At 39.2% G+C, this 26,449-nt stretch overlaps 1 protein-coding gene across 1 annotated transcript in view; it reads right to left on the reverse strand.

Annotated features, from left to right (window-relative positions):
- LOC122550254 (contactin-associated protein-like 2) overlaps positions 1-26,449 on the reverse strand; it is a 2,045,475-nt gene that overhangs the window by 221,631 nt on the left and 1,797,395 nt on the right. The window contains exon 17 of the mRNA XM_087987230.1: positions 7,238-7,456. Coding sequence (XP_087843356.1) covers positions 7,238-7,456 — 219 coding nt within the window. The remainder of the gene's footprint in view (positions 1-7,237; positions 7,457-26,449) is intronic.

Raw genomic sequence — 26,449 nt, forward strand, 5'->3', positions numbered from 1 at the left:
AGGAGCAGGTGAGTTGACATTTCAGGCATAAGGCCAGGGGTTTGGTGAAAGGGGGCTGAGAGATAAATAGGAGGATCAGGTAGGGGGTAAGTAGATGGGAACACGAAAGGTAGATGCAGGTGGGGGGTGATAGTGATAGGTCGGAGGGAAGGGTAGAGAGGACAGGTGGGAAGGAAGATGGACCAGTAGGAAAGTTCAAGAGGGTGGTGCCAAATTGGAGCGTTGGATCTCAGATGAGGTGGGGGGAGGGAGATGAGGAAACTGGTGAAGTTGATGTTGATGCTGTGTGGTTGGAGGGTCTCGAGGCAGAAGATGAGATGTTCTTCCTCCAGTCGTTAGGTGGCTTGGATTTGGCAGTGGAGGCGGCCCAGGACTTGCATGTCCTTGGCAGAATGGGAGGGAGAGTTGAAGTGGTTGGCCACAAGGCGGTAGGATCATTTGGTGCGTGTGTCCCAGAGATGATTAAAAATATATTTTCAAACAAGGTGGGAATATGGGCACAATTTGATGCAGAAAACCTATATTATGAATATAAAGATGCAAACCTACTATTGTTACTGTTCTCCTTGTGCCTCAGCACATTTAAATCATCAAGTCAGAACCTACACTTGAGGGTCACCAATCCTCAGATGAGGGGCAAAATCAAGAAGGCAGAATCTTCATTTGTCCCTCAGCTGCTATTGGTGTGACTCTACATCACAAGCTAGTTGCCCAGCTAACAAACTACCCTTACTTCAAACTATTCCTGATCTAGTCCTCTCTATTTAGGAGGAGGTCTATCTTGCCAAGTGCATGACTTTTATATGCAGTCAGATATGTTTCTCGATTGGAGAGAACTTAATTGGGAAAGGGCTCTTGAATCAGGTGAACTGGCTTTTAATGAGATACAAGTACATGTAAGTAGGTTTCCCAGTTCCTACATTTTACAAGTTTGACCGACTGTTTAAAGTCAGTGAATTTAATTAAACAGTTTATTCCATCATCAGGATTCTAAATTTTGGCCTTATCTACTCCACACAAATTAATTCCCCCCACCCATCTTTCTTCTCGCTTGACAGGACCAGAAAATTCCACGCCTTGAATCACATTTAGTACAGCCACTGTATTCTTTTTATGAGAACTTTTGGCAAGAGCTGGCCTGACAAATTGGCCAGAATTGACTGAAGCTGAAATGCAATTGTACCTTGTGACTCAAACTGAATTGACATATCAGCCTGGTTAGGGCAATTCAAAGCGTGCTTTTTCCAAATCATAGAATAGTGTGGAAAGAAGCCATTTGGCCCAACAAGTCCACATTGACCCTCCAAAGAGTATCTCACCTAGACCCATTTCCCTACCCTATTACTTTACATTTCCCTGACTAATGCACCTAACCTACACATCCCTGAACACTATGGGCAATTTAGCATGGTCAATTCACCTAACTTGCACATCTTTGGATTGTGGGAGGAAACCCACGCAGATACGGGGAGAATGTGCAAATTCCACACAGACAGTCGCCTGAGGCTGGAATTGAGCATGGATCCCTGGTGCTGTGAGGGAGAGCAACAGCAACAAGCCTGCTGAAGACGTTTTAACTCCTAGACCTTAGTTTCACATTCAGTTACACTCTCACGACGTCATACATGGTGCTGCCATAATAACGAAAATCACTGCTTGAGTGACTGTTGTAAGGGTTTTGATATCAAGTGGCCTCTGTTGGGGGTCTGTGAGGGGACTTGCCAAAAGTCAGGAAAGTGGTAGAAGGAGTGTGAGAGGTGTTTGAGGGAAACGAGGAGCAGGGGCATTCCAATGTCTCCTAACCTGCTTTGGATTCAACCTGTTGGGAAACCAACATTATTCAATCACTCAGCTTTCCTGCTAAAATGGCAGATCATATCCCAATTATTAAATTGGAAATTGATCTGTATATTTAAAGAATGACTTGCTGGCATGAGGTGTGTATCCTTGATACTTGCAAGTTTAAATTGCAGACGATCACACTGGTCCAGCAATGGAGTAGATGTGTCTTGACTTAATTTTAACTGTCTATTATACCCCAACACACAACTCCACCCCATGACCTGGCTTCTGCCAGATGCAGGGAATTAAAGTAAGATCTTTTTGCAATACACACAGCAAGCAGCATAACAGCGCACTCTTTGTATATTGATCTCAAATAAAATTTGATTGTTTTGCTGCAAAATTAATTTGACATGAAATGTAAAGTACTGGAACTCATGTATTAGCAGAACTTAACAGACTTTGTGAATGAGTTAAAACATTTATGCTTTTTGTTCACATATGTACCTACACTGGCATCCAACTCAATATAATTCTATCAGTCTCCATCTTCTTTAATTGATTAATTTACAGCATTTTAAGGTTTATATTTCCACAGACAATAAGCTGTTTCCTTCAGTATCTCCATCAGCTTATAACCAGCAGAGCTTGGGGGGAGAAAAGGCTGTTTCTTGGACTACCTACGTTTCAGTTACAAAGTAGAAACCAGACTAAACATCATAATTGGTAAGGTTTCTGGTTGTAGTAATCATGATCATCAGACGTATTATAACATATCATAAGTGAGCTTCACAAATAAGGAAAACTTGAATTGATTATGAGTGAATTTTCAATTCTTAATTGTTAAGTGAAAACCATTTGAACACATACAAACATACATTGACATTGTACATCATAGGATCAACCTGACGGCAACTGTGTCACATTTATATATTCACATTCATGAATATTGATGTTAGCTTGGGAGACAAAGCTGCGGTGTGATGGTGTTTGAAGTAATCGTCCTCTTAAAAGGTCAGTTTTATGTTGAGGTAATTCAGCTGCAGTGACTTATAAGGACAGAAATGGAGCAAATTGTTTCTGTGGTCGCTGGCTTGAGAAGAGATTAATGTCCTTTTGAAGGAATAAAATGAGTAACCTCTGTTTTCATACTTCTACTGAGGAGAACTGCTGCTGAGATTTTAATGACGAGAAAATTGTTGGCAACCTGTATCAAATCATATATACCCTCACTGTTGAGAGAACACAGTCAGAAAATTAAACCTAAGGGGCGGAGGTTGGCTCCAAGCAGGATAAAACTGTTGTCAAATTCAGAAAGCACTGACCTGGGGAAGCAAACGATGGTTTGGCCAACGCAGAAAATATTACAATCTTTAGGTTCAGTTGGTTTTGTAGTTCCACACTGAATTTATATAAGGACTGATATGTCCATGAAAGCAAATGATGCAGCATTATTGCCTTAATGGAATAAATTCCCTCAATTTGCCATTCATTTCTTTCAACTGCTGCAGAGACAGGATATTCTGAAACCTGTTCTGTTATTGACAGCCAATACTTCTTCATAAATGTTTGGCAGGTAATGTGAGCTCAAAATCTGTTGTATGTCTTCTACTAGGCTTTAAGAACATGGTCTATGCTGGCACTTCAGTACAATACTGACAGGGGGCTGGAAATGGAGTCTCTTGCCTGAGGTTAAATTAAAGTTCATCTGTCTGTTAAGTGGCATTACATGATACAAATGTACTGTTCCAAGAAGATCAACAGAGCTCTCCTAATATCAGGACCTACAATTATTCCTTAACCAAGGCAATCAAAATAGATTTGTTTTTGGCTTTTGGTCAAATGTAGGATCTTGTTCTATTACTTGCTCATGGCTGCACTTCAGAATAAATTAATTGGTCATGAAGCACTGTAAGCTCTCCTAATAATGTGTAAAAGTACAATTCAAGGAAGTCAGTCCTTCTTGTTTTGGAAGTGTAATTACATTTAAACATTAGTTTTAGCCAAACACTATCAGAAACTTTCCGATACTGGGCTTTGTCTCCAAAGCAGCATTCAGCTCCTTGATGTGATGTGAAATGTGCAGCAATACATAGAGGTCTGCAGCTCTGAAAAAGACCAATCGAGTCTGCACTGGTCAAAACAAGCATTGAACTATCCTAATCCTATTTTTGAGCCCTTTCCCCATATCCCTGTATGCTCCGGCATCACACTTGCACATCTAAATACTTATTAAATGCTATGAAGATTGTTGCTTCTACCACTGTACTCATCTATGATCTGTTTGACTACATCTAGCTGCAACTTAGATTTTTGAATCATTAGCTTGCACCCCAGAGTGATGTAACAAATTCCCACTTCAGATTGTTATTACTTGCCATATTGTACTCACAAACATCTTAAGATGTAAACATCTTGGACATAGCCTTGGTGGAACGATCAGAAGAATTCATCCTTTCAAAATGAATAGACTAGAAATTTCATTGGCTATATGGTCATTTCTGCAGCAAAAGCTGCAATTGAACAGAGGGACCACGCAGAATTCCAGACACAGCTGACTCCAAGGAACTGCTCCAGACAATTTTAATTTTGATAGGTCCAGAAGCAGGGGAATTGCTATTCAGAAAAGCCCCTTAAGTTCAGAGAATTCTGTAGGTTCTGACCCAGTGAAAATGGGAAGTCAATGCAGCGATTAGCATTCTGATGTCAAACACTGTGTGGAATATAGGAGCAGCTGCATGCGGTGCAATTACTCGGCTAAAAGGGAATTACCTCCCCTGTTTTATATTCATTCCCCTGAGGTCAATGAATGTTACAGAAAATGTGAATACATAAGGTTGATATTGAATCAGGTAATGTCTTTATGAGGTTAATGTTATATTGACTCCATTCTACTGATGTCACACACCATCTCTGACTGAGAGAAGGAATTCTCCTGCACCAGTTCCCTGTGCTACCAGTAATTATGTCTGGCCAAATATAGTTGTTGCCATGCAATTAACCTTCTTGTTACCTAAGAACAGTTTCTTTTCTTAGATGCTCGATGGTGGTGTATCTTCTACCAATAACCAATAGTTAAGGCCAAGACAAAAGAAGATTGGTCGCAGTGACTACCTCAAATAAACCTTACCCAGTATTACATACTATTAAAAATAGCAATTACCACAGGGATACCAAGAATATTATAGGTGTAAGATGAAGAGATCAAAATGCAGTTATGTTGACACAGAAGTTACAGAGTTGCATTTATCGCATGGTCAACACAAAAAGTATGCCTCAAAATGAAGATCAGGATGGAAAAACCATGACAGGGTAAGAGGGGAAATGCCAATGAGAAAGCAATGACAGCGCCAGAACAATACAGAGGAACCTCAATTATCCGGCATTCGATTATCCGAATATCAGATTATCTGACGATCGCAAGGTCCCAATGCTCGGCTATACTATGCTATCTGGCATTCAATTATCCAGAATTTGATTAACTGAACAAAATACTGTCCAATCGTGTCCTTCGGATAATCGAGGTTCCTCTGGATTTGGTTCATTCAGTGCTAAATCCAGATGCCTTCCAATGAATATATCAGCTACAACATTTCATAATGGAACAAAATTCATTTACTAAAGAACTGAAAACAAACTAACTGATCCAACAGTTTCTTGGTCAATTGACTTGAATATAGTTTATTACCTCCGTAAATAAATATGAAATAAAAATTATCACCTAATTTGGGGCTCAAGACCATGGCTCTGGATTACGAATCCTATTTACTGCCAATTGAGCTCCCCCGATGCACAGAAGCTGACTCCACAAAGCCTTTCCAACACTGGGATAGCTCCACAACTCATTACTGACATTTTTCAAACATTTCCCACTACCTTCAACAGCGCCTAATCTCTTGCTGGTCTGAGTATGAAACATTTGGACATATTATTTCTTTAGTAGATATGCTTTCTTCCATTCTGAAATATAGTAACTCACATAATCATTGCTATTGTTGCTGGCATTACCACTGCTTTCTTTATTAGCATTTTCCCTCTGTTATGCATTCATTTATGCATTCATTGTCCTGGTCTTTACTTTGAGACACTTTAATACCTTTGAAATGAGTTTCAATGCTTCACGGATGCTCCTGCTGCTGACTGTCAGGAAAAGCTGCACATGTGCTGGCGGCTGCAGTGCAAGCCAAATATGTGTTCACAATCATTGCTGAAGTCTTTTTGACCAGTGGTAGGAATTACCATGAAAATCAAACTCTGTCACTTGCAACTGACAAGTAGACAAAATTTTATTTTAGATCAGACTGGTGCTGGAAAAGCACAGCAGGTCAGGCAACATCCGAGGAGCAGGAAAATCGATGTTTTGGCAAAAGCTCTTCATCAGGATTCCTGATGAAGGGCTTTTGCCCGAAACGTTGATTTTCCTGTCCTCGGATGCTGCCTGTCTTGCTGTGCTTTTCCAGCACCACTCTGATCTAAACTCTGGTTTCCAGCATCTGCCTGACAAAATTTTGCCTGACAAAATTTTATTGCCAGCTCAATGACAAGTAATAAAATGCAGTTGACTGTTTTTGTGTAAAATTAATTATTTGACTCTCTAACTAAGAAAATCTGATCTTTAATTTGAAATAATGTAGATATTTTTAAATAGACTAACCTCACATCATATGTTTCTTCTGTCATAGTTTCTGGACATAGTTGTTTGAAGGCAACTTGTGATTTCAGTTGTTAAATCATATTGTCAATTGAGATTTCTGACCACTTTGCTGCTCACTTCAATCAAATGAAGTTTAAGGGAGAGTTCTGACCCTGATTTTTTTTTGAATAAGTTGTGTTTTAAAATTTCATTCCAATAGAAATAAATCCTATATGTCCAGTTATTTTTGTTAGGGTTTTTGAGGGTATACATGTTCATTAAATCTGAATCAATTCATGATAATTACTTTCCTCAATCAACATTTAGCCAGGAGTTCTGTCAGTTTTTCTGTCTAACCTTGGCTCAGTTAATTAATGACAATAATTGCTGCTGATGAATTGCTACTGTTAATCAACCATTAAAGGAGCAATAGTGAGAAAGAGCCTACCACTTCAATATGTTTTACTGTAATCATTAAACCATTAAGTTGGTGGAGCATCCAATATTAATGTGAGTTAAAATCAAAGACAATGATAGTCCTTTCTAAATTTCATTCAACATCTTTAACTTTAGCTAAAGGTTTGTATGAATATGCAACCGACAGCAGAAAACTATTATGATTGAGATCATAAATCTAGAACTTTGCTTACTAACAGTTCTGGTAGTATGGGATGGAATTACTGTTGAACTGGCAAAATTAGTTAAAGAAGGATAGTCAACATGAATGTCTAAAATGCAAGTTGTGCTTGCCACTAATTAAATTGACGCGATTTATATGGGTCTGTAAGTATATTGAATGGCAAATTAGTTTGAACAACTTACCCACATAGAGCTGACTGTAGAGTTCCAGTCTGGTATGACCCTGACTTGGTGCCTTCCTGAAATCCCTACGCAATAGGTCCACTTGAAGGCTTGCTTCCTTGACATTGCGTTCAGCGATTACTCGATGCCATTGGTCATCATTCAAAGGGTTTGGAGATCTCACTGTAAGTTCCTCTGGGCCATTACCCACGTCAAATGAAAACATTACCTCGGTAGGTGCTGGAAATACAATGATCATAATTCAGTTCTCACTTAATTAAAATATAAAAATTAGATATATTCGTTGAGGGAAAGGGAACTTGGTTCTAATGGTAACATGCAATGTGGACAGTGTTTGGAATAAGTAAAATAGATCTGTATTTTGGGCCTTTTCGCTATTCCCTATGCCTGAAAGTTCTTATGTGTTCTTAAAATTTGCTGTAATAGTTAAGAATTTTAACTGCTTGTGCTTCCAAATCCCATCATAAATTTTATAATACTGATGTTAATCCAAACAAAAGTCTTTCTTCCACTTCTTTTGTTTGGCATGAATATATTGGAAGTCTGCTGATAGGACCTCAATTATATTTTTCCTCCCAAAGGGGAAACAAGATAATTACATTACTAGTCTTTGGAAAGATGATACAAGGTTCTGTAGTTACTTGCCAATTGTCCATATGCCAACTCAGGCATAAAGGGAAAAATAGGATCCAGTGTTGATGGCTATCCAACGTAAAATAATGCATCACCTGTTTTTCAAATCTGTATTGACATATGTTTATTTTCTTTTTAAATATGCCTTCCTCAAATTCAGATGTCATGCCAAACAATTGGAATTTGTCTTCATCTTACTTACTGGCACTTCTTAATTTGGTCTAACAATTAGAACTTGCACTTTAAAACATGGAAATGTAAGTTTTGTTTTACATTCTTCATTTTCACTGACTCTTAACAAATACTGAACCTTTAAAACAGTTAGATCACATTCTGACATGTGGTGCTTCACTATAAAAGGTCTCCATCTTATGCTGTATATATTCCGTTGATATTTAGTCTATTAGTCAACCAGTCAACTAAGTGTACAACATAATTTTAATCTAACTAAGCATAGAATCCAGCCTTTTTATATATGCCTGAGGTGTTGCATTAATGTATATGGGTAACAGTTATAACACTATCATGCATCTGACTCAACACAAACTGAATTCTTTGTATGTTATTTGGGCTAACATACAGAAAATTTTAAGTATATTCATGATTAAATGGTTGCCTATTTAAGACGGAGATAAAGAAGATTTCTTTCTCTGATTCAATCTTTGGAATTCTTTGTCCCAGAGGGCTGTGGAGGTGGGTCCTAGAGTCAGATAGCATGGCAACAGACTCTTCAGTCCAACCAGTCCATGCCGAACATAATGTCAAACCAAACTAGTCCCACCTGCCTGGTCCTGGCCTATATCCCTACAAACCTTTCCTATTCATGTGCTGATCAAAATATCTTTTAAATGTTGTAACTGTGCCCACATCCATCATTTCCTCAGGAAGCTCGTTCCACACAAAGACCACCCTTGTTTAAAAGATTTTCCCTTCATAGTGTTTTTGAATCTCCATCCTCTCACCTCTAAAAAAATGTTCCATGGTCCTTGGAATTCCCCATCCAAGGGAAAAGACACCTACCATTAACTCTATCTATACCCCTCAGGACTTTACATACCTCTATAAGGTCACCTCTCAACCTCATAAGCTCCAGTGAAAGAACTTCCAGCCTATCTTTAAGTATTTTCAAGGCTGACAAAGATAGACCTTTGATCAGTAAGGGAATCAAGGGTTATGGAGATGTCAAGGATGGTGTTATATTACTTAGAGTAATTCCAGGCCGACACACTGGTCAGAATAACGTTAAGCTGGGTCTAGAGATGACAGAGAAAGCAATGCTGATGCCTCTGACACTCTGACACTGCAGGAAACCAGGCACATGTTCAGCCCCAGAGGTAAGGAGCCCCTGTTCTCAGGTGCTCAAAACAAATTGAAGGTGCAGGGAGGCAGGGGAATATCAGGCAGAATAGCAGAGGTGTTCAGTAGATGAGAGCACAGGCTGGGAGATTCTGTCCACTGTCATGGTCTGGCTGGGTTGTATCCATGGAAAGGGTGGCAACAATCTCACTTAGTGGCTGTCGGATATGCTCTCAGACCAGCACTTCATCAATGTCACCATGGACACAGTGCATCAATGGCAATGCTGGAGAGGGAACGGGGCACCTTGACCTCACTACAGTTGTGGCTTCTTCTCCAGCAATCAGGGAAATACCTTCAGACCCTCACATGGAGAGGGAATGCCATTCAAACACTTCAGAGAATTCATCACAGGACATTCTAGAAGCTTCTTTACTGTCTCCCTGCCAGTAGCTAAACTGAGTCCAACAGTTCTGGCAGAGGAGGGTGTAAATGCCCCCTCTGTTGGTTGCAGTAAAACTCAAGAGTCTCATTTCAGGGACAGAGCACTGTTGGATGAGGTGGAAGTGAGGGGAGTGGGCCTGTTAGTGCGATATTGTAGACACCACCGAGACAATCCAAGTGAGTAATGAAGAAAATATGGCCAGGCTCTGCAGAATGGAGAAAGGAGAAAATCCTCTCCTCAGGCTGGGGTCTTGTTATCAAAATGGTTTCAGAATCGGGGTAGCCAATACACTGCTGAGATGTGAAGGAATTCAGTCCATTGACATGATGGATAAGGGTAATAAGGGTAATAAGGGTTGTCAATTTATATAACCTTCTAATCAAGGAAGAGAAAGATCTACAGAGCTGCAGAGATATTGAGGGAACCAGGTAATGAATCCCATCAGGTATGGTGTAGAATTGAGCAGCGTGCTGCAGGATTTGATTAGGTTCATCTGGATTTTGTTTGCTACCTCCATGTATATCTGCATCTGCCTTTCCTTACAAAATTCTCAGCAAGGCATAGCTCGCAGATGGTGCTTGTGGCAGTGACATGTGAGCAAGGAGGTAGAGTTGAGCAGATGGCTTTCAAGGTATTATGTTCATGGCTTTGCTTGACATCAGGCCCAAAATCAAGCTTCCCTCCAGGAGGTCACGGTCATGGGAATACACAGTGTTGTCTGGTTACAATTCCACACTCTTTGTGCAAAGGCAAGGTGTTTCTGTGCAGTTTGACACTTGTAAGGGATTACAGTCCTAACAGAGTTGAAGTAAAAAGGATGCTTTATTTAATTAAAAAGGAACAAATGAACCTTAAGTAATTCAATCATCAATGTCCAAAAGTTAAAGCAGCGAGTTCTCAGTGACCAGGTTTTTAAAAAACAAATCAAAACAAATAAGGGCAAGTATCTGTCGCTTACTCAGCCCAGAATCTGACCACAATAAAGTTTTCACAAGCCTTGGCTGCCTTATCTGACCATTGCCCTGGCTTCTATCTTCCCATTAAGTGGCCTCCTGGCTCACAGCATGACCATCACCTACCCCTTCAAAATCAAAGCTGTCTCTTATTTTTGCTGCTCTTCCTTTCCTTGCACATTCCCCGTTTTGTCATGCAGCTTTGGAGGTGCAGCCCAACAAAATGGTGTGGATTTTCTTTTCTGGAGTATACTGCAGTTCACTAACTGATAGGTCCAGGCATCTGAATCTCATTTTGAGCACTCCTATCACCAGTTTCATGATGGCCTTTGTGCAGTTATGTGCACTATTATATCTCTTTTTTGCTTGGAGTCTGAGGGTTTCTCACTGCTGTCATCTCACTGGTCAAATCCAGTATTTTCTCCCATAGGCAGCAAGGAGACAAATGTCCACCAGCACGACTCCCCCATCTACCACTCTTGGCCCTCTTGACCTTGGAATGGGCCAATTGTTCCTGTGTTGAGACAAAAGAGTGGAATTCAGTATACAAAGGAACCTCGATTATCCGTCATTTGAATATCCGAATAACAGATTATCTGGCAAGATTGCAAGGTCCCGATGCTTGGCCAGACTATGTTATCCGGCATTCGATTATCCAGAATTCGATTAACCGAACGAATTACTCCCTGCCCAGGTCCTTTTTAATAATCGAGGTTCCTCTGTAATAGGAGTTGACAGAAGACCATGAGTGGTAAGTCAGCAGCAGGAGAGGTGGAGAGGTGTCCTCATTGAGTGAGTAAGAACCACAGAAGGCAGGAATGGTTAGTAATTTGAAAGGATGAAGTGTGTGAGAGATGTTGAGTGGAGATGATGTAAGTAATACTGAGAGTGTTGATCCATGAGCCTTGCTGAGAGGTGTGCGGGTGGCAGAGTTAGCGTGAGTGGTAGCCCTGTGAGAGTGAGGTAGCAGACAGAAGATGGTAGTTCACACTGTTCGGATTCCCGCTTCAGCCAGGATACAACACTGAGCCAGGCTGATATTGGATCCATGCTGCCTTGCTCTGGTAGTGTGACATCCTTTGGCTGGCCGTCACCAGGAGAAGGGATAGCCCTCTTCTCCACCTCCTCAGCCACTAATATCTCCAGTTTCCAGTCCTCCAACAAATTTTAAACATAACCAGATTAATGATGAGGCCGAGAGTGAGGGTCTCAGACTGTGTCAGTTTCAGTATTCTGAGCAGGTCTGCAAGGTTTCTTTAGCAAAGAAGAAATAACTGGTTTATTACTCTAAATAAACTTGATCAACAATGCATGATTATCATCATTGCATTATGTAAATATACATATCTACTCTTCCAAAAATCAACACACACATCTCTGAGGAGAAGCAAGGAAATGAAAACTCTGCAGAGTGTTAACTTCAAAATACTTTGGCCAAATAATTAATAGTTAAACTCATGAAAACTGAGAAGTCACAGATTGCCCCAAAAGGTGTTCTAATTCTGAATTTATATTCTGTATACACACAAAACCTGCTTACATTGGACCTTCCATAAGAGTTGTGACTGACTAAATTCCCTTTGGTTCTGAAAGTGGGGTAGATACCAATGAACCTTCCCCAGGAATCCTCCACAAGTAGCAAGGATGATTTCTGGTAGGTTTTCAGCTTGCACAATTTGCTGACAGGAGTTGCAAATAAGGAAACAGAGAGAAATAAAGTGTTTATTCTTAAGATGAGGATCTCACATTCTCTCTCACAGAGTTCAAAAATGCAGCTGTCATATTCCATTCAGAGACTAGGCTGTGGGGACTCTCTCTGAATGTTTTCTAAACCTTACAACTCTAACCAAGTTCCCAGTCCATGCAGGTGCAACAATGTTGCTGACACACTCATGGTCTTTTCTTTCGCGAAGTATCATTTGTTTAAAAGTTCAACATACTTACATCGATTCACATTAGCTTTAAACAAACAAATATTTGGATCACATCCTTTCACAAAATTTGTAAGTATCTTTTGTTGGATACCTCTTCCCAGTAAGCCACATTTTTGTTCCCTCATTGTGTTGAAATTTGGATCAATGTAAATTTGAGGTTAAAAGAAGGCTGTACTGACCAGATGTATCTTATATTTGATAGTAAGTGACCTTTAGCCATTCTAGTGATATACTGACATTGAGTCGCTGAGCTGAGCACACTAGGTGGGACTTTTTTTGGGGATGGTGAACATGATCATCAGCAAATTAATTCAAAGACTGAAAACATGATTGCAGCCATTAACATTTGAGGAAATTCTGGTGAATTAACTAAATTGATGGATACAATTTAGTTAATTTAGAGTTCTCTCACATACTTCATCCTCTCAAAGTAGGAAGGGTTTAGAGGGATATGGGCCAAACACAAATGGGACTAGATTACTTTAGGATATCTGGTTGGCAGGGTCATGGTGGACCGAAGAGTCTGTTTCCATGCTGTACATCTCTATGACTCTATGACTCTAAATTCATAGGAGAATGTAATCTAGGAAATGCAGGATTGAAAGGAGAAATGAATAACGAAGGACAATAGCACAAAAAAGCACTATTCTAATTGTTTCACTTTCAATAATGATGAAGCCTGGAATATAATGATTGCAAACTGGTTAATATAAGTTCAGCTTCATTTCAATAGAGTTATCAACTGACTTGGATTTTCAATTAAAGACTCTGTGAATGTTGTTCTGTGCAGGTAATAAATTTCATTTTGGTGCCACTTTCCTGTGCTCTGATGGGTTGGCACTGGGAATGATTTACAATCAACAATGTAGAAGGCTACAGAATTAATGCAAACCTGCACTGCTTTTGAAATGGTTTTGCTTTCATTGGTTATACTGACTATAAAGAAAAATTATATCACTTCTCAGTACAATACTTCTCATCAAAAATTCCTCAGAATTCATTGCTTAGCTTTAGGAAGGCCGCAGTAGGCTATTATTTCCCCACAGAAGAGTCTCTAATGCTAAGTGTCTACAATGTTCTGAAGGAAAATGAAAACTTCATTGAAAAATTCTGTTCATTCATTTTCATCTCCAAACAGCCACCAGCCAGGATGGGACTACAGGCGTAACGATTTGTTAACATTTCTTTTCATTTGCCAGATTCTCAGTCGATCTTTGATAGTGAATATCAGGCATGTGTGAGAGTATATGGTGTATATTTATACATCTGAGAATTGTGTGTGCAAATGGATGGGGTTTGTGGGTGTCATATATACTTACAACACCAATCAGAATGGGGACCCTTGAAATTTATCACAGCAAAGCTGTGGTCAGTTATTGTGCTTCTGCTGCTGCACTGGCTAACTTAACAGATATCTAAACACCGCCCTAGTTCAGTTGTAACATTCTTGTTTTGCAGAATCACAATATCACAGAATTGCTACAGCTCAGAAGAAGGTCATTTAGCCCATTATGTCTACATCACTTTCCAAGTGAACAGCTCGCTCAGTCTTTCTCCTGCCATTTTGCCAAAGCTCTGCACATTGTTCCTTTTCAAATAGCCATCTAATTACTTTTTGAAAACATCTGGGTAAGAAGGGCAATGGTTTTCCATTCTAGGGTACTTAAACATATAAACTAAAGCTGGCACTTCCATGTCATATCATAGAATTCAGAATAGTAGAGCACAGAAACAGGCCCTTCAGCCCATGATGTCATGCCAAACATGATGTCAAATTAAACTAATCGCTCCTGCCTACCCTTGATCTGTATCACTCCATTCCATGCATATTCATGTACTTATCTAAAAGTCTATTAAACACCCCTTTCCTATCTACCTTCACCACCATTCCTGGCAGTGTGTTCCAGACTCCTACACTGTGTAGAAGACTTGCCCCCGACATCTCCTTTGAACTTTCTCCCTCTCACCCTAAATGCCCCTTCCCCCAGTATGAGATATTCAAATGTTAGAGATACTAGCTCTTGAACAAGACCATGAGCGTTAGACATAAAATAAGCCATGTGATCTTTTGAAGGGAAGCAAAAAAAGTTCTCCTCTTTACATTGCAAAAGGTCATCCTCAACTAAAACCATCCAGAAAGGTTGACTGGTCACATATGTTGTATCTGTCATATTTATCTGTAGAGCATCAGTGACTACACCTCAAAAGTAATTCATGTCTCTGAAAGGGTTTGCAATATACAGGGGTATTGAGAGGTGCTATATAAATATTCATCCTTTCTTAGGGATCAAATATAAAGCACATTCATTGATATGGCTCAGTACAACGCCACATATTTAACACATTAAGATGCTGGATGTGGGAAACATGATTTATGAGAAAGTTTGTTCAGCAAAAACAACTCATGCAACATACAAGAATTTCCAAACTTGATGCACGAATATGTTAGTAATGTATACTTCAAACTATTTCATCAACTAGAACTTGAGAGGCGTCTTTGAAAATAGGTTTTTTGAGGAGCTGTTTATAATTCTTGTATTGCAATAATCACCTGTTAATACATAATCATGGAGTCTTGATTGGGTAGAAACTGTGATTCAATTCCCTTTTGAAACTCATCAACTAAAGTACTCACTATCTATTTCCACAGGGTATACAAAGTTGCCTTACAACTGCAAGTCATGAAAGCCAACAAAATCACATCCCTTCAACCATGTCAGTAATATCGTCTGAGGATACCATTAGCTCCAAAATAGTTAACATCAGAACATTCTATCTCTGGTGCTATTATAATCAAATCTTTCCACTTTTGGTAATTGAGCTGTGCCTGGTTTTGCACAAGTGATGTCAAAATTAGATCTTAATACAGACTGGTATAAGATTAGCTTGCCCTTGTAGGGATTATGTACAGTTAAACAATTCATTCGAGAGTTCATGGAGCTGACAAGCCAGAGGTTCCTGCCAACTCTACTTTGTTCTTTGTACTTATCTGCATCTGCATGAACAGAATTTCACTGCCCAGTAGTCAAAATTGAACATTTTAATCTTTGCTAACATTAAAATAATGACATTTAAGCATAAAATACTGAGGTGGTTGCTTGAACAGCCAACAATTTTAAAGGTTTGTTTTGTGTTGTTTACTGTTATCCTATAAATTTGAAGCATTCAGAGAGATTTCATTGCCAAACCTTTGACAAGGTCACACCCGAATTACAACTCACATTGTTCATTTTCAGAAAGACAAACTTTCTTAATATCAATACAAACTATTTAATAAAATTATCATAGATTCAGGACGATTATACTTTGAAGGTGATTCATATTAAATATAGATGTGCATATCACTACTAAAAAACAACGAACATAATTTAAATCCCCCTTAAGTTGAGGACATGTGCAGCAATCAATCTTTCAGTTGTTTTTTGTTTGAATATGTGAGTCAGTTTACTATTGATGCCTACTGTGTTTGATTGGTTAAGCTAGAGTGTATACTTGGAAAAAATAAGCAGCAGAAATTGCTGGAAGCAAAGACCTGCAAGCATAGAACAGGAATTGCAAAGCATTATAAAAAGAATATGTAATGGATGTACACGCTGGTTTTTCATATCTGTATAACTCAAAGATATAAAAACTTACAAAACGATCCCTTGGTGAATTGAGGCCCTTGAGAGGCCAATAAATTTAGGGAAGGGCATTTGCAGTGGCTCAACTGATAAGCTTAAGGCTGAGGGGTCCTTCTGATTGAGAGCCTTGTTGGGAGGAATGTCCATTTGTGTCAAGGATCATTGCATACTGAATGCCACCGCTCCCTTGCACGCGCCCCCCCGCCCCCACCATCCCCCACCATTTACACTAACCTTCCCTGTTTCAGTCATCTTTCTTTATTTCCAATGATTTTTCTGATCTGGCATTGCTGAAACTTTTGAACACAGGACTTTTGCTTCCAAAGGGCACTCTCTCAGCAATATTAGACTTCTGACTGCCAAATAATTTCAGCAGGGCTGCTGGAAGTGGCTGTGTGGATATCCTCTGAATTTTTGGAGGCTACTGACATGGGCATGAAATTCAGCCCTAACTTTAAACCACACAGTTCAAAACTAGTGAATTAAACCATTACATAGTCTGAATTTTCAATTGACAAATTTAAATGTGGCGTTAAGCAAACAGGAAAAGTGATACTGCTGAGCAGGCAATTAAATCTGTTTAGTTCCTGACAATAGCAAGCTACATGACATATGAGGATGTCTTACCATTTTGCATATTTTAAGCAAGGATGTAATTTCTCTAAAAGCTTGTAGCTGGAGAAACGCATTCAGTGATATAACAAAATCCTACTATTGACGATTCATAATGGAGCGAGATGACAGGTCCTACAACTCAAATCCCATTACCTTACAAATGACTAATTTTATACTGAAGAATCAGCATTCGTTAAATTTAACAAGCTTTAGATTCCAATAATTCACTGTACATTGAAATATCCGACACATTATCTGGCAGATTGTTTGAACCTGTGGATAAATATCAAGCAAGTTAAAGAGTGATTTGTTGTGTTTTTCAAAAAAGAAAGCCTATTCTTCCTGCTTATTACAACATAGAATGAGGTTTTGATGAAAGGAGTTTAGATAAAATTAAAGAATGATGTAAATCTGAAAAGTTCATAGGCTATTGATCAATATTCACCGATTGACCAGAAGAATATTATTTATGATAACATTTGCATTAAAAGCTATCCTTTCAAGGGATTATTAGTAGTTGTTTTATGCCACTATTAAACAGCCGTAAGTATAGTTTATAATACTTGAAAGTGAATTTATCAAAGGCAAATTGAAAATATTTAAACTATTACATAAACACTGATGTGGTAAAAGGTTAAATGTTCTTAATGAACAAATTACCAGCTTTCCTATTGTTTGGTTAATATTCCAGACTAATGTAAGCGATAAATCTGCTGGAAGTAGAAATATATTAATTGTAATTTACCTGAAAACAGAAGAAAAGCTCATCATAGAATCCATACAGTGTGGAAACAGGCCCTTCAGCCCAACAAATCCACACTGGCCTTCCGAAGAGTAATCCATCCAGACCCATTCCCCTACCCTATATTTATCCCTGACTAACACACCTCACCTACATATCCCTGAACACCATGGGTAATTTAACAGGGTCAATTCACTTAACCTGCACATCCTTGGATTGTGGAAGGAAACCCACATAGGCACAGGGACAATGTGCAAAATCCACACAGAGTGTGCAATCAAACCTGGGTCCCTGGTGCTGTGAGGCCACAGTGCTAACCACTGAGCACCATGCTGCCCTGCATTATGCTTAGAAATACAATACACAATCAAAGAAGACTAACAGAGGGAAAAATACTAATTTGGAAAAGACAAGGAATAATAAGAGTAATAAAGAATATTATTATAGAGATCATTTCCAAAGCATAAAGTTAAGAATAGCAACTCCTGAATATTCCTGAAGAAGGGCTCATTCCCGAAACGTCGATTCTCCTGTTCCTTGGATGCTGCCTGACCTGCTGCGCTTTTCAAGCAACACATTTTTAGCTCTGATCTCCAGCATCTGCAGCCCTCACTTTCTCTCAAATAATAGCAACTCAACCATGATAAAAGGTAGAACAAGATAGGGAGGTTAAGAAACTGGTCACAATAGCTTAAATAAAAACAAAGGAAGGAAGAAAATATTTGAATATAAAAGAAAGATTTCCTTGTGTATAATGCCTTTCATGACCTCATGTTGTATCAAAGTAAACTGAAAGTTTTGCGTCAGTTGTAAATCTATTGATGGAAATGTAAACTGCTGGAGAAACTCAGCAGCTCTAGCGGCAACTGGGGAGAACAGAATTCACATTTTGGGTATAGTTATCCTTCATCAGAACACAAGTTTGACCTGAACTGGACTCAAAGTATTAACTCTGCTTTCTCTCCACAAATGCTGCTCGACTTCTGTGTTTCTCCAGCAACTTATTTTTCGTTCAGACTTCAGCAACTGCTGTTCTTGGTTTCACTGCGTAAATCTATCAAATTAGGCAACTAGTTTGCACAGAGCAAGCTCTGCAAATTGCATTGTGACTACTGCCAGATACCTTGTTTCAATGATATTGATTGTGTCAAGATCTTTTTCAAACTGGACTTCTGGGAATCTTTGATATCTTCTGAGAAAACTGATAGGGCCTTGCTTTAACATTTTAATAGAAAGAGTTCATTTTTATGAAGAAGATTATGGAGTAAGACTTGAACCAACAATCACGCAAGATAGCTGAGCCATGGAATAAAATAGTTGTGAAGTCTTTCTATTAAGTCAATCAAAGCATGTGAAACTGTAAACTGAAGATTCCAAAGATGATTTAGTTGTCATATGTAAACAAATTCTCCCAATCTTTGGTTATGAATAACATGGACATTAACCTGGATTTCTGGGGTGGAATTAAAGGGAATAACAAAATAAAGAGAATCTTATACGAGTTGCTGTCACTTGAAAAAGTTAAAGGAATACAGGTTGGCAAGGTCTTATGTATAAAAAGTGGTCAAAAGGTGAAGTTGCCATAGTGTCAGTGGACCACAGGGCTACTCTCTCATTATAGAGAAAGAGAGAAATTGTGGTGAGTTTAACCTGAGGGTCACCATGTCTCAGGTAAGGGATGTGGTTGAGAAGGCTGGACTTTGGTGGATAACATCAGCCAATACAGTAACTGAACCTGTACCATTGGTATCATTCCACATCACAATCAGTCTTTCATCCAACTGAGCTAACTAACCCCCACTGGTTGTATGGTTGAAAAGTCATGACAGAGGCATACCAGGTGCCTTCCTGCTGTGATGGCATTTTATTAGCAGTGGGGATGTTGGCAAAGGGTCCTCCTATCTTAGAGTCAATTAAACACTTCAGTGGCTAACTGAAGGCTTCCTTCCACTCCTGCTGGCATGTTATCATGAGGGTCCTCATGATGATATCACCAGGCAAACCCTGGCTTCCTCTTAATGGATTATTAATCAGGTGCTCTATGACACACAGAGGGGCCATGAATGATAACAGCCACCCCGTGGCAACATTTTCTCCTGCCCTTATCAACTAGTCTTCAAACCACCTCTCCAAGACCAGTCTGTATAGTGTATGGTTTATTGTGATTTCCAATCCTACTCATTTTACTGCAGCCACTGAGCCAATGTTGCTTCCCTAATCTGAATGCAATCCCAGAAATGGCAACCACTCCTGATAGGCTGACAGCTTTTGAGACAGATGCTTGCTCCTCAAAGGGACAGGAATTCTAGCAACAGTTCATTAGCTGCTTAATCAACATAATTCGCTTAGACCACTGTGGACTTAAGCCGGCTATAGGTTTTCATCCTAAAATACTAATCGTGAGGTTGGTATAAAACTAGACATAAGGCCTTCAGATCAGGAGACCCACTCAAATATAAGGAATCCAAGTATGACCTTCGCAGAGCCATAAAGACAGCCAAGGACCAATACTGATCCAAACTAGAGACCCAGACAGACACCCGGCGACTATGGTAAGAACTGAATGACATCACAGGTTCTAAAAAGAGACAGTGCAAGATAGCAGATGATGACATATCCCTCCCAGATCATCTCAATGCCTTCTATGCTTGCTTGAGCAGAATTTTGACGGAGAGATAACTCCTATTCCGACAAATCCTGATGAACCTATCCCAACAGTCACTACATCAGAGCTCAGATCAGTTTTCTTTCGTGTGAATCCAGGGAAAGTGATGGGACCAGATGGAGTACCAGGCCGTGCACTCAGAGCATGCGCAGATCAACTGGTAGAGGTCTCCTTGGACATCTTCAACCTCTCCCTGCAGTAGGCCACTGTTCCTGCCTGTTTCAAGAGGGCCAACATCATTCCTGTGCCTAAGAAGGCTCATGCAACATGTCTCATTGACTCCCGCCCAGTGGTCCTAACTTCGGGTGGTCATGAAGTGCTTTGAAAGGCTGGTCATGGCATTAATCAATTCCAGCTTCCCCACCACTCTTGACCCACTCCAATTTGCCTTTTGGACCAACAGATCCACGTCAGATGCCATATCACTTGCTCTTCACTCCTCCCTAGAACATCTTGATACCAAGAACAGTTACGTAAGATTCCTACTCATGAATACAGTTCAGCCTTCAATATTATTATCCCCTCAAAACTGATTACTGAACTTAGTGATCTTAGACTAAGCCCCACTCTCTGCAACTGGATCCTCAGTTTCCTGACCCACAGGCTACAATCAGTAAAGACTGGGGACAATATTTCATCCTCACTAATACTCAACACTGGAGCCCCCTAGGGGTGTGTCCTCAGCTCCCTACTGCACTCATTGTATATCCATGACTGCATCGCCAAATACCAGACTAATGCCATTTACAAGTTCGCTGATGACACCGCCATAGTCGGTCGAATCACAGATGGTGACAAAACAGACTACAGAGGGGAGGTGGAAGACCTGTAAAAATGGTGCACTGAGAACAACCTAGCTCTCAATGCCGGCAAAACAAAGAAACTCATTATTGACTTTCGGTGGGATGTTACTCATGCCCCCCTACACATAACAGCACAGAGGTGGAACGAGTGGAGAGTGTCAAGCTCCTGGGAGTGGTCATCCACAACAAGCTTTCTTGGACTCTTCATATGGACACACTGGTTACAAAGGCTCAACAACGTCTGTTTTTCCTCAGACAGCTGAGGAAAGTTGGCATGATGGCGAATACTCTTGCCAATTTTTATTGGTGTGCCATTGAGAGCATTCTGCCTGAATGTATCACTACCTGGTATGGCAACTGTACCATTCAAGATCGGAGGTGAACTCAGTCACAAAGGCCAACCTCCCATCTATAGAATCCATCTACCAGGCCCTCTGTCAAGGAAAGGCCGTCAGCATTCTTAAAGATCCATCCCACCCTGGCAATGTTTTTCTACAACCTCTACCATTGGGGAGAAGGTACAGAAGCCTGAACACATACACCAGCCAGTTTCATAACAGTTTCTACCCTACTGTTGTTAGAATACTGAATGGACTCATAAACTCTTAACATTCGCCTGTACCTGTGTTTTTGTTTTTGCAGCTGTTTACCTATTATTTACTATTTATGCTACTTAACTCTGTGATCTGCTCACAAGACAAAGCTTTTCACTGTGCCTCGGTACATATGACAATAAATTCAATTCAATTCAATTTAATCCTTTACTATTATTCAGTCAAAGTCCTGAAATAACCTCCCTAATAGTACTTTAGGTGTGCCAACATCTTTTTGTATGCAGCATTCAAGAAGACAGCTTATTTTTCAAGGGAAATACATAATAGTCAACAGACACTGGCACGATTGAATGGAAGAATCATTGTGTCAGCCCCATAGTGGTTTCCTGTGTATCAAAAAATGCACACTAGTTAATTGTGAAATTTTATAGGTTTATGTTGGGTTTCTGAAATGCGGCCACGTTTTGCTATTTTAACCTCATAAACAATACAGATACCTGTGACCCCTCCGTAAGTTAAAACTTTTCACATGAGCTCTATTTAGTCTCCAGGTACATGTCCTGAACCCAATGAGTATTTTCCAGGATGTTCCAGTTTTATTATGTTGACCATTAAAATATACATGACTAAATCTTAACTAATTTGATCTTGAGTTCTGAATTTTAAGGGTTTGCCTTCAACTGGCATTCAACGAACTAGATGATATTTCACTGGTCATAATTCTATTCCTCCTGCACAAATTGCCCAGCACAATTTGCAAAATCCAAGGAGTATTGAAAAATTCAACTGGAGCTCTGTGATTATTCTGCTTTTTGTAAGAATACTACATTTGTATCTATTAATTGTTCCTTAACTCCTGCTAATAAATATATATTTTTCCATCTGCATTATTTGTAAAACATATATTTAACTCCTGTGTCATACCTTCAACCTTCATAAGTAGATTTCTCTATTCATTCTTGAGCATTCCTACCTTTGCAATCAGTATTCTTTATTTATCATAAGCAAGCAAAGTCTTTATTATCCTTTTCATATTCTTGCTCACTTTTCTTTATGTGCTCCTCTCCTTTTTGACTTTCCCAATGCATTTCATTATAATTTTAATGTTTTTCATTAGTATGGTTAGTCATAATTTTACTGAGCCTCAGTTTGTTTTAACTTTTCTTCTTATCCAGAAAATCCTATCCTTTGATGGATTCTATAAAACATGTTGTGATGAAGCATTCTGACAGGATAATGAAATGCCTGGAGAGCAGAGTGTTGTAAAAAGTGAGTCAACATGAATTTGTGGGAAGGAAGTTCAGCTCCAATAATTTATTTCAGAAATGACTGATCTTGTAGAAAATGGAAATTCTGATGTAATGGATTTAGATTCCAAAAGGCTTTTGATACCATGATTGACAAATTATTGCTACACAAGTTAGGAGGAAACTGTATTGGAAGCAAGTTACTGAAATGAATTTAAAGCTGACAAAGCTAGTAAAAACAAAATATGATTATGCGTGGAACTGTGCCGATTTGGAAAGAAGTCACTCACAGAATGGTACTGTATTATTATAATGTGATTCTTGTGAATCATGATGATATAACTGATCACATAAATCTGACAGGACACCAGTCCAAAATGACAATGTACAGAGTCTTAAACATGGCAAAAAAAAAGCTGTATTTGAGAATCTACTCTATCCACATGTAAATAAAGTACTGTTATAGAACATAACAAGTTGACAGCTTTACATAGTGATCAGGAACATGAAGCCTTAGGAACAGTATATGTGCAGATACTCGCAGATGGATGATATATGTCAATGTGCAGGTAAAAGTATTGGCTTAAATTTCAAGGCAAAGCATAGTGGCAGCTTAGAGAAATCCTCCACAGTCAGGATCTGAAGTTAAAACAGATTCCAAAAGACATAGCTGAAATTGGAGGACTCATAGGCAAGGCATGATTTCTGAAAGCTTCAAAATGCAACTGAGTAACAATAGGAAGCTGGCCAAAAGCTCAGATAACATTGAGATAAAAAGGCTGGCAAAGAAGATGACACCTTAGTTAAGAAAAAGAACCATAGAAGATTTAAATTGCAGGGCTATAGAGTGGGAAAACTCCAAAGGGTGGGAAAACCAAATATTCACCCAGGAAGGTCATGTGCAGTAGACAATATGAATGGTGGTTCTGGTAGAGGCCTTGCCATCATATCAACATCTGTTACCAAAGAACAACAAGGTGAGAAGTGGAAACTCTAGAAACAACACATTCAGGCTTACACATGAAGGAGCAATGTCATCAAATCAGCATGTTTTTATATGCTGAAGGTCAAATGCTTTCATAGTAGAAAGTATGGAAGAAAGTGATTAAGGCATTGATATGTATTTTAGCTCCAAAGAAATTCAGTGATAGAGCAGATAAGATTTAATCCATGACCTTTTTGTAAAATCAATAGAAGCCATTTCAGTGTATTCATATCATCTAGCAGGATATTCAGGTACAGAGACTTGAAGGTTAGATTAAATAGATAGAGTATAATAATTTGTATCCAGGCTGAGATGTTATCAGACTTTCTTCAATCCAAGGAGGATTTGAAGTTGCAATTATTGATTTTGTTATCTGCAAGAAGGTGCTAAACCCATTTGCTTGTGCACTATCCGGGAAATTCCATATCCTCTGATGGGAAAAGTAAAATCTCAGTTGGAAAGCTTGCTTGGAAGTGACATAACTGACACAATGGTACTCAGGGTTAGCAACTGTTTCCAAGACAAATGGAGAATTAAGATTGCGTGTGGATTACACTCAGTCAAACAAAGAAATAAGTCAGGAAATCCATCCGAGTTCAACTGTCAATCATTATTTGGTGGTAAAACTGGCAACAAACAAGTTTTTTCACAAAACTGGCTGTACAAAGTATGTTTCGGCAGATTTCCTTAGACCAAGAGTCAAGATTGCTGAATACTTTTATTACACTATTCAACTGTCTATCAGTTGGTATCTCCACTGCATGAGAGATTTTCTAAAGGGCATGTCAAAGGAAAATAGGGAACCATTCATCATATGGATAACACCCTAATGCATGGCAAAATGAAGAAGGACTGTGATCAGTGGGTTATAGATGCTTTGAAAGCAAAACAGAAGCTCGGTCTCGGATTAAATGAGAAATGTCAATTCTCCAGAATGATAATTGCATTCCCAGGACACGTCATGCCAGAACAATGCATCATGATGGAATCTAGTAAGAAAAGAGCTATCAGTGAATTTCTGGCATCAAAGTGAGTAAATAATGTCTAGTTTTTCTAAAGCATGATGAAAGTTTGTCCTGAACCAAGCCAGTCTTACTAAGCCCATAAGACCTCTTCAAAAAAAGGCTTGTAATGCAATAGGGGGGTAGAACAGATTTCAGCTTATGGAAGGATTAAAGAGAATCTAATTTCTACTGATATTTTGACACAATACAATCCAGGCTTATTCATAGCATAAGACACACGTAAATCTTTCACAGGACTAGGAGCTCTCCTTATTCAAGTGCAAATTGATAGTACATAAAAAAAGTCAATTTTTCTTTGAGAGCTTTAATGAAGACTGGCCAGAGGTGCGTACTCGTAAGGGAGGGAACATTAGCAGTTTCATGGAGATGTGAAAGGTTCGCAGAATACCTCATGGCATTTAAATTTCAAGTCAAGATGAATCACAAGCTATTTGGTAGCATCACTGGGATTGGAAAAGATTTTAATACTGCCTCTATGCATGCAAAAAGTCAGGCTTAAGCTGGTGAGATATAATTGTGGAACAGTCTGTGTTCCAGACAAAATGCAAGTATAAGCAGATACACTCTAAGGAGCAGCAGAGGATTGTGCAAGAAAGGGGTGATTTACTCTTCAAGAATTACAGTTCAATTCAGTGATAATCACAATCATGCCACCAGCAACTGAGGGAAAACTAAAAACAAATTCATACAGTTCTGAAATCTGACAGGATCTGCATAAAAGGTCCGACAACCTTGCCTGTAAGGGTCGTCAAAATATAGTCTAGCGGATTACATGTAACAGAGATGCTGTATGTAACTAGATTCAACACTTGGCAATAGTAGGAGATTTATTGATGCCTGGCCAGAGAATGGTTACCACAAATTTCATGCAAAGAGAAATCCCACAGAAATTCCAGTATGGACATCTTGCTATCACAAAGTACAGAACATCTCTCATGCAGAGAAGATCCCAATTCGTAAACAATTCAGAAATTCCCTCCCTAATGGCATTGTGGTCAGCCCACAGCACGGACTGCAGTGAATCAAGAAGGAACCTCACCACCACCTTCTCAAGGGCAACTAGGAACTGGCCATAAATGATGGCCGGCCAGCGATGCCCACATCCCACAAATTAATATTAAAAAAGAAGAAAAAAAACAAGGACACAACAGTCAGTTTGATGACAGGCATTTGAAAAGACAAAACAGGATTATATTCTGTCATGTCAAACATGTGTTATACACAACCGAGTGAGGACAGAGCCAATGATTTAGTATTCCCAGAAAGGCAAAAGGAAAGGATAACACCGGATTTGTTGACTCAGAAGAAATATGTATTTCTCCTATATATATATGTTGAGTATTATGCAAGCAGAATTAAAATGGTAAGATTTCATTCAACAACAGTAGATTCAGTAATCAGAGCATTGAAAGGAGCACAACCTCAAACTAAGTATAACTATCAAAACCATGAGAAGGTTGAAAAAAAAACTGGTGTAAGCCACAACTAAAACAGCAGAATTGGTACAACTCTAGACACTGGGTGAAAACTCTACTAAAGCCAGGACAGGAAGTCTGGTTAAGGAACAGGAATTACAAAGCAATGGTTGTCAGATATTCTGACCAAACTTATATTGTCAGGGCATTTGGAGGGGCATTCAAAGGTAAAGGTGGGCATTGACCTTACTCGAACTAACGAGTGTGATGGATTATT

The sequence above is a fragment of the Chiloscyllium plagiosum genome, unplaced genomic scaffold (genome assembly GCF_037043375.1).
Source record: "Chiloscyllium plagiosum isolate Xiang-an unplaced genomic scaffold, Cpla_swu_hap1 HiC_scaffold_5, whole genome shotgun sequence".
NCBI lineage: Eukaryota > Metazoa > Chordata > Chondrichthyes > Orectolobiformes > Hemiscylliidae > Chiloscyllium > Chiloscyllium plagiosum.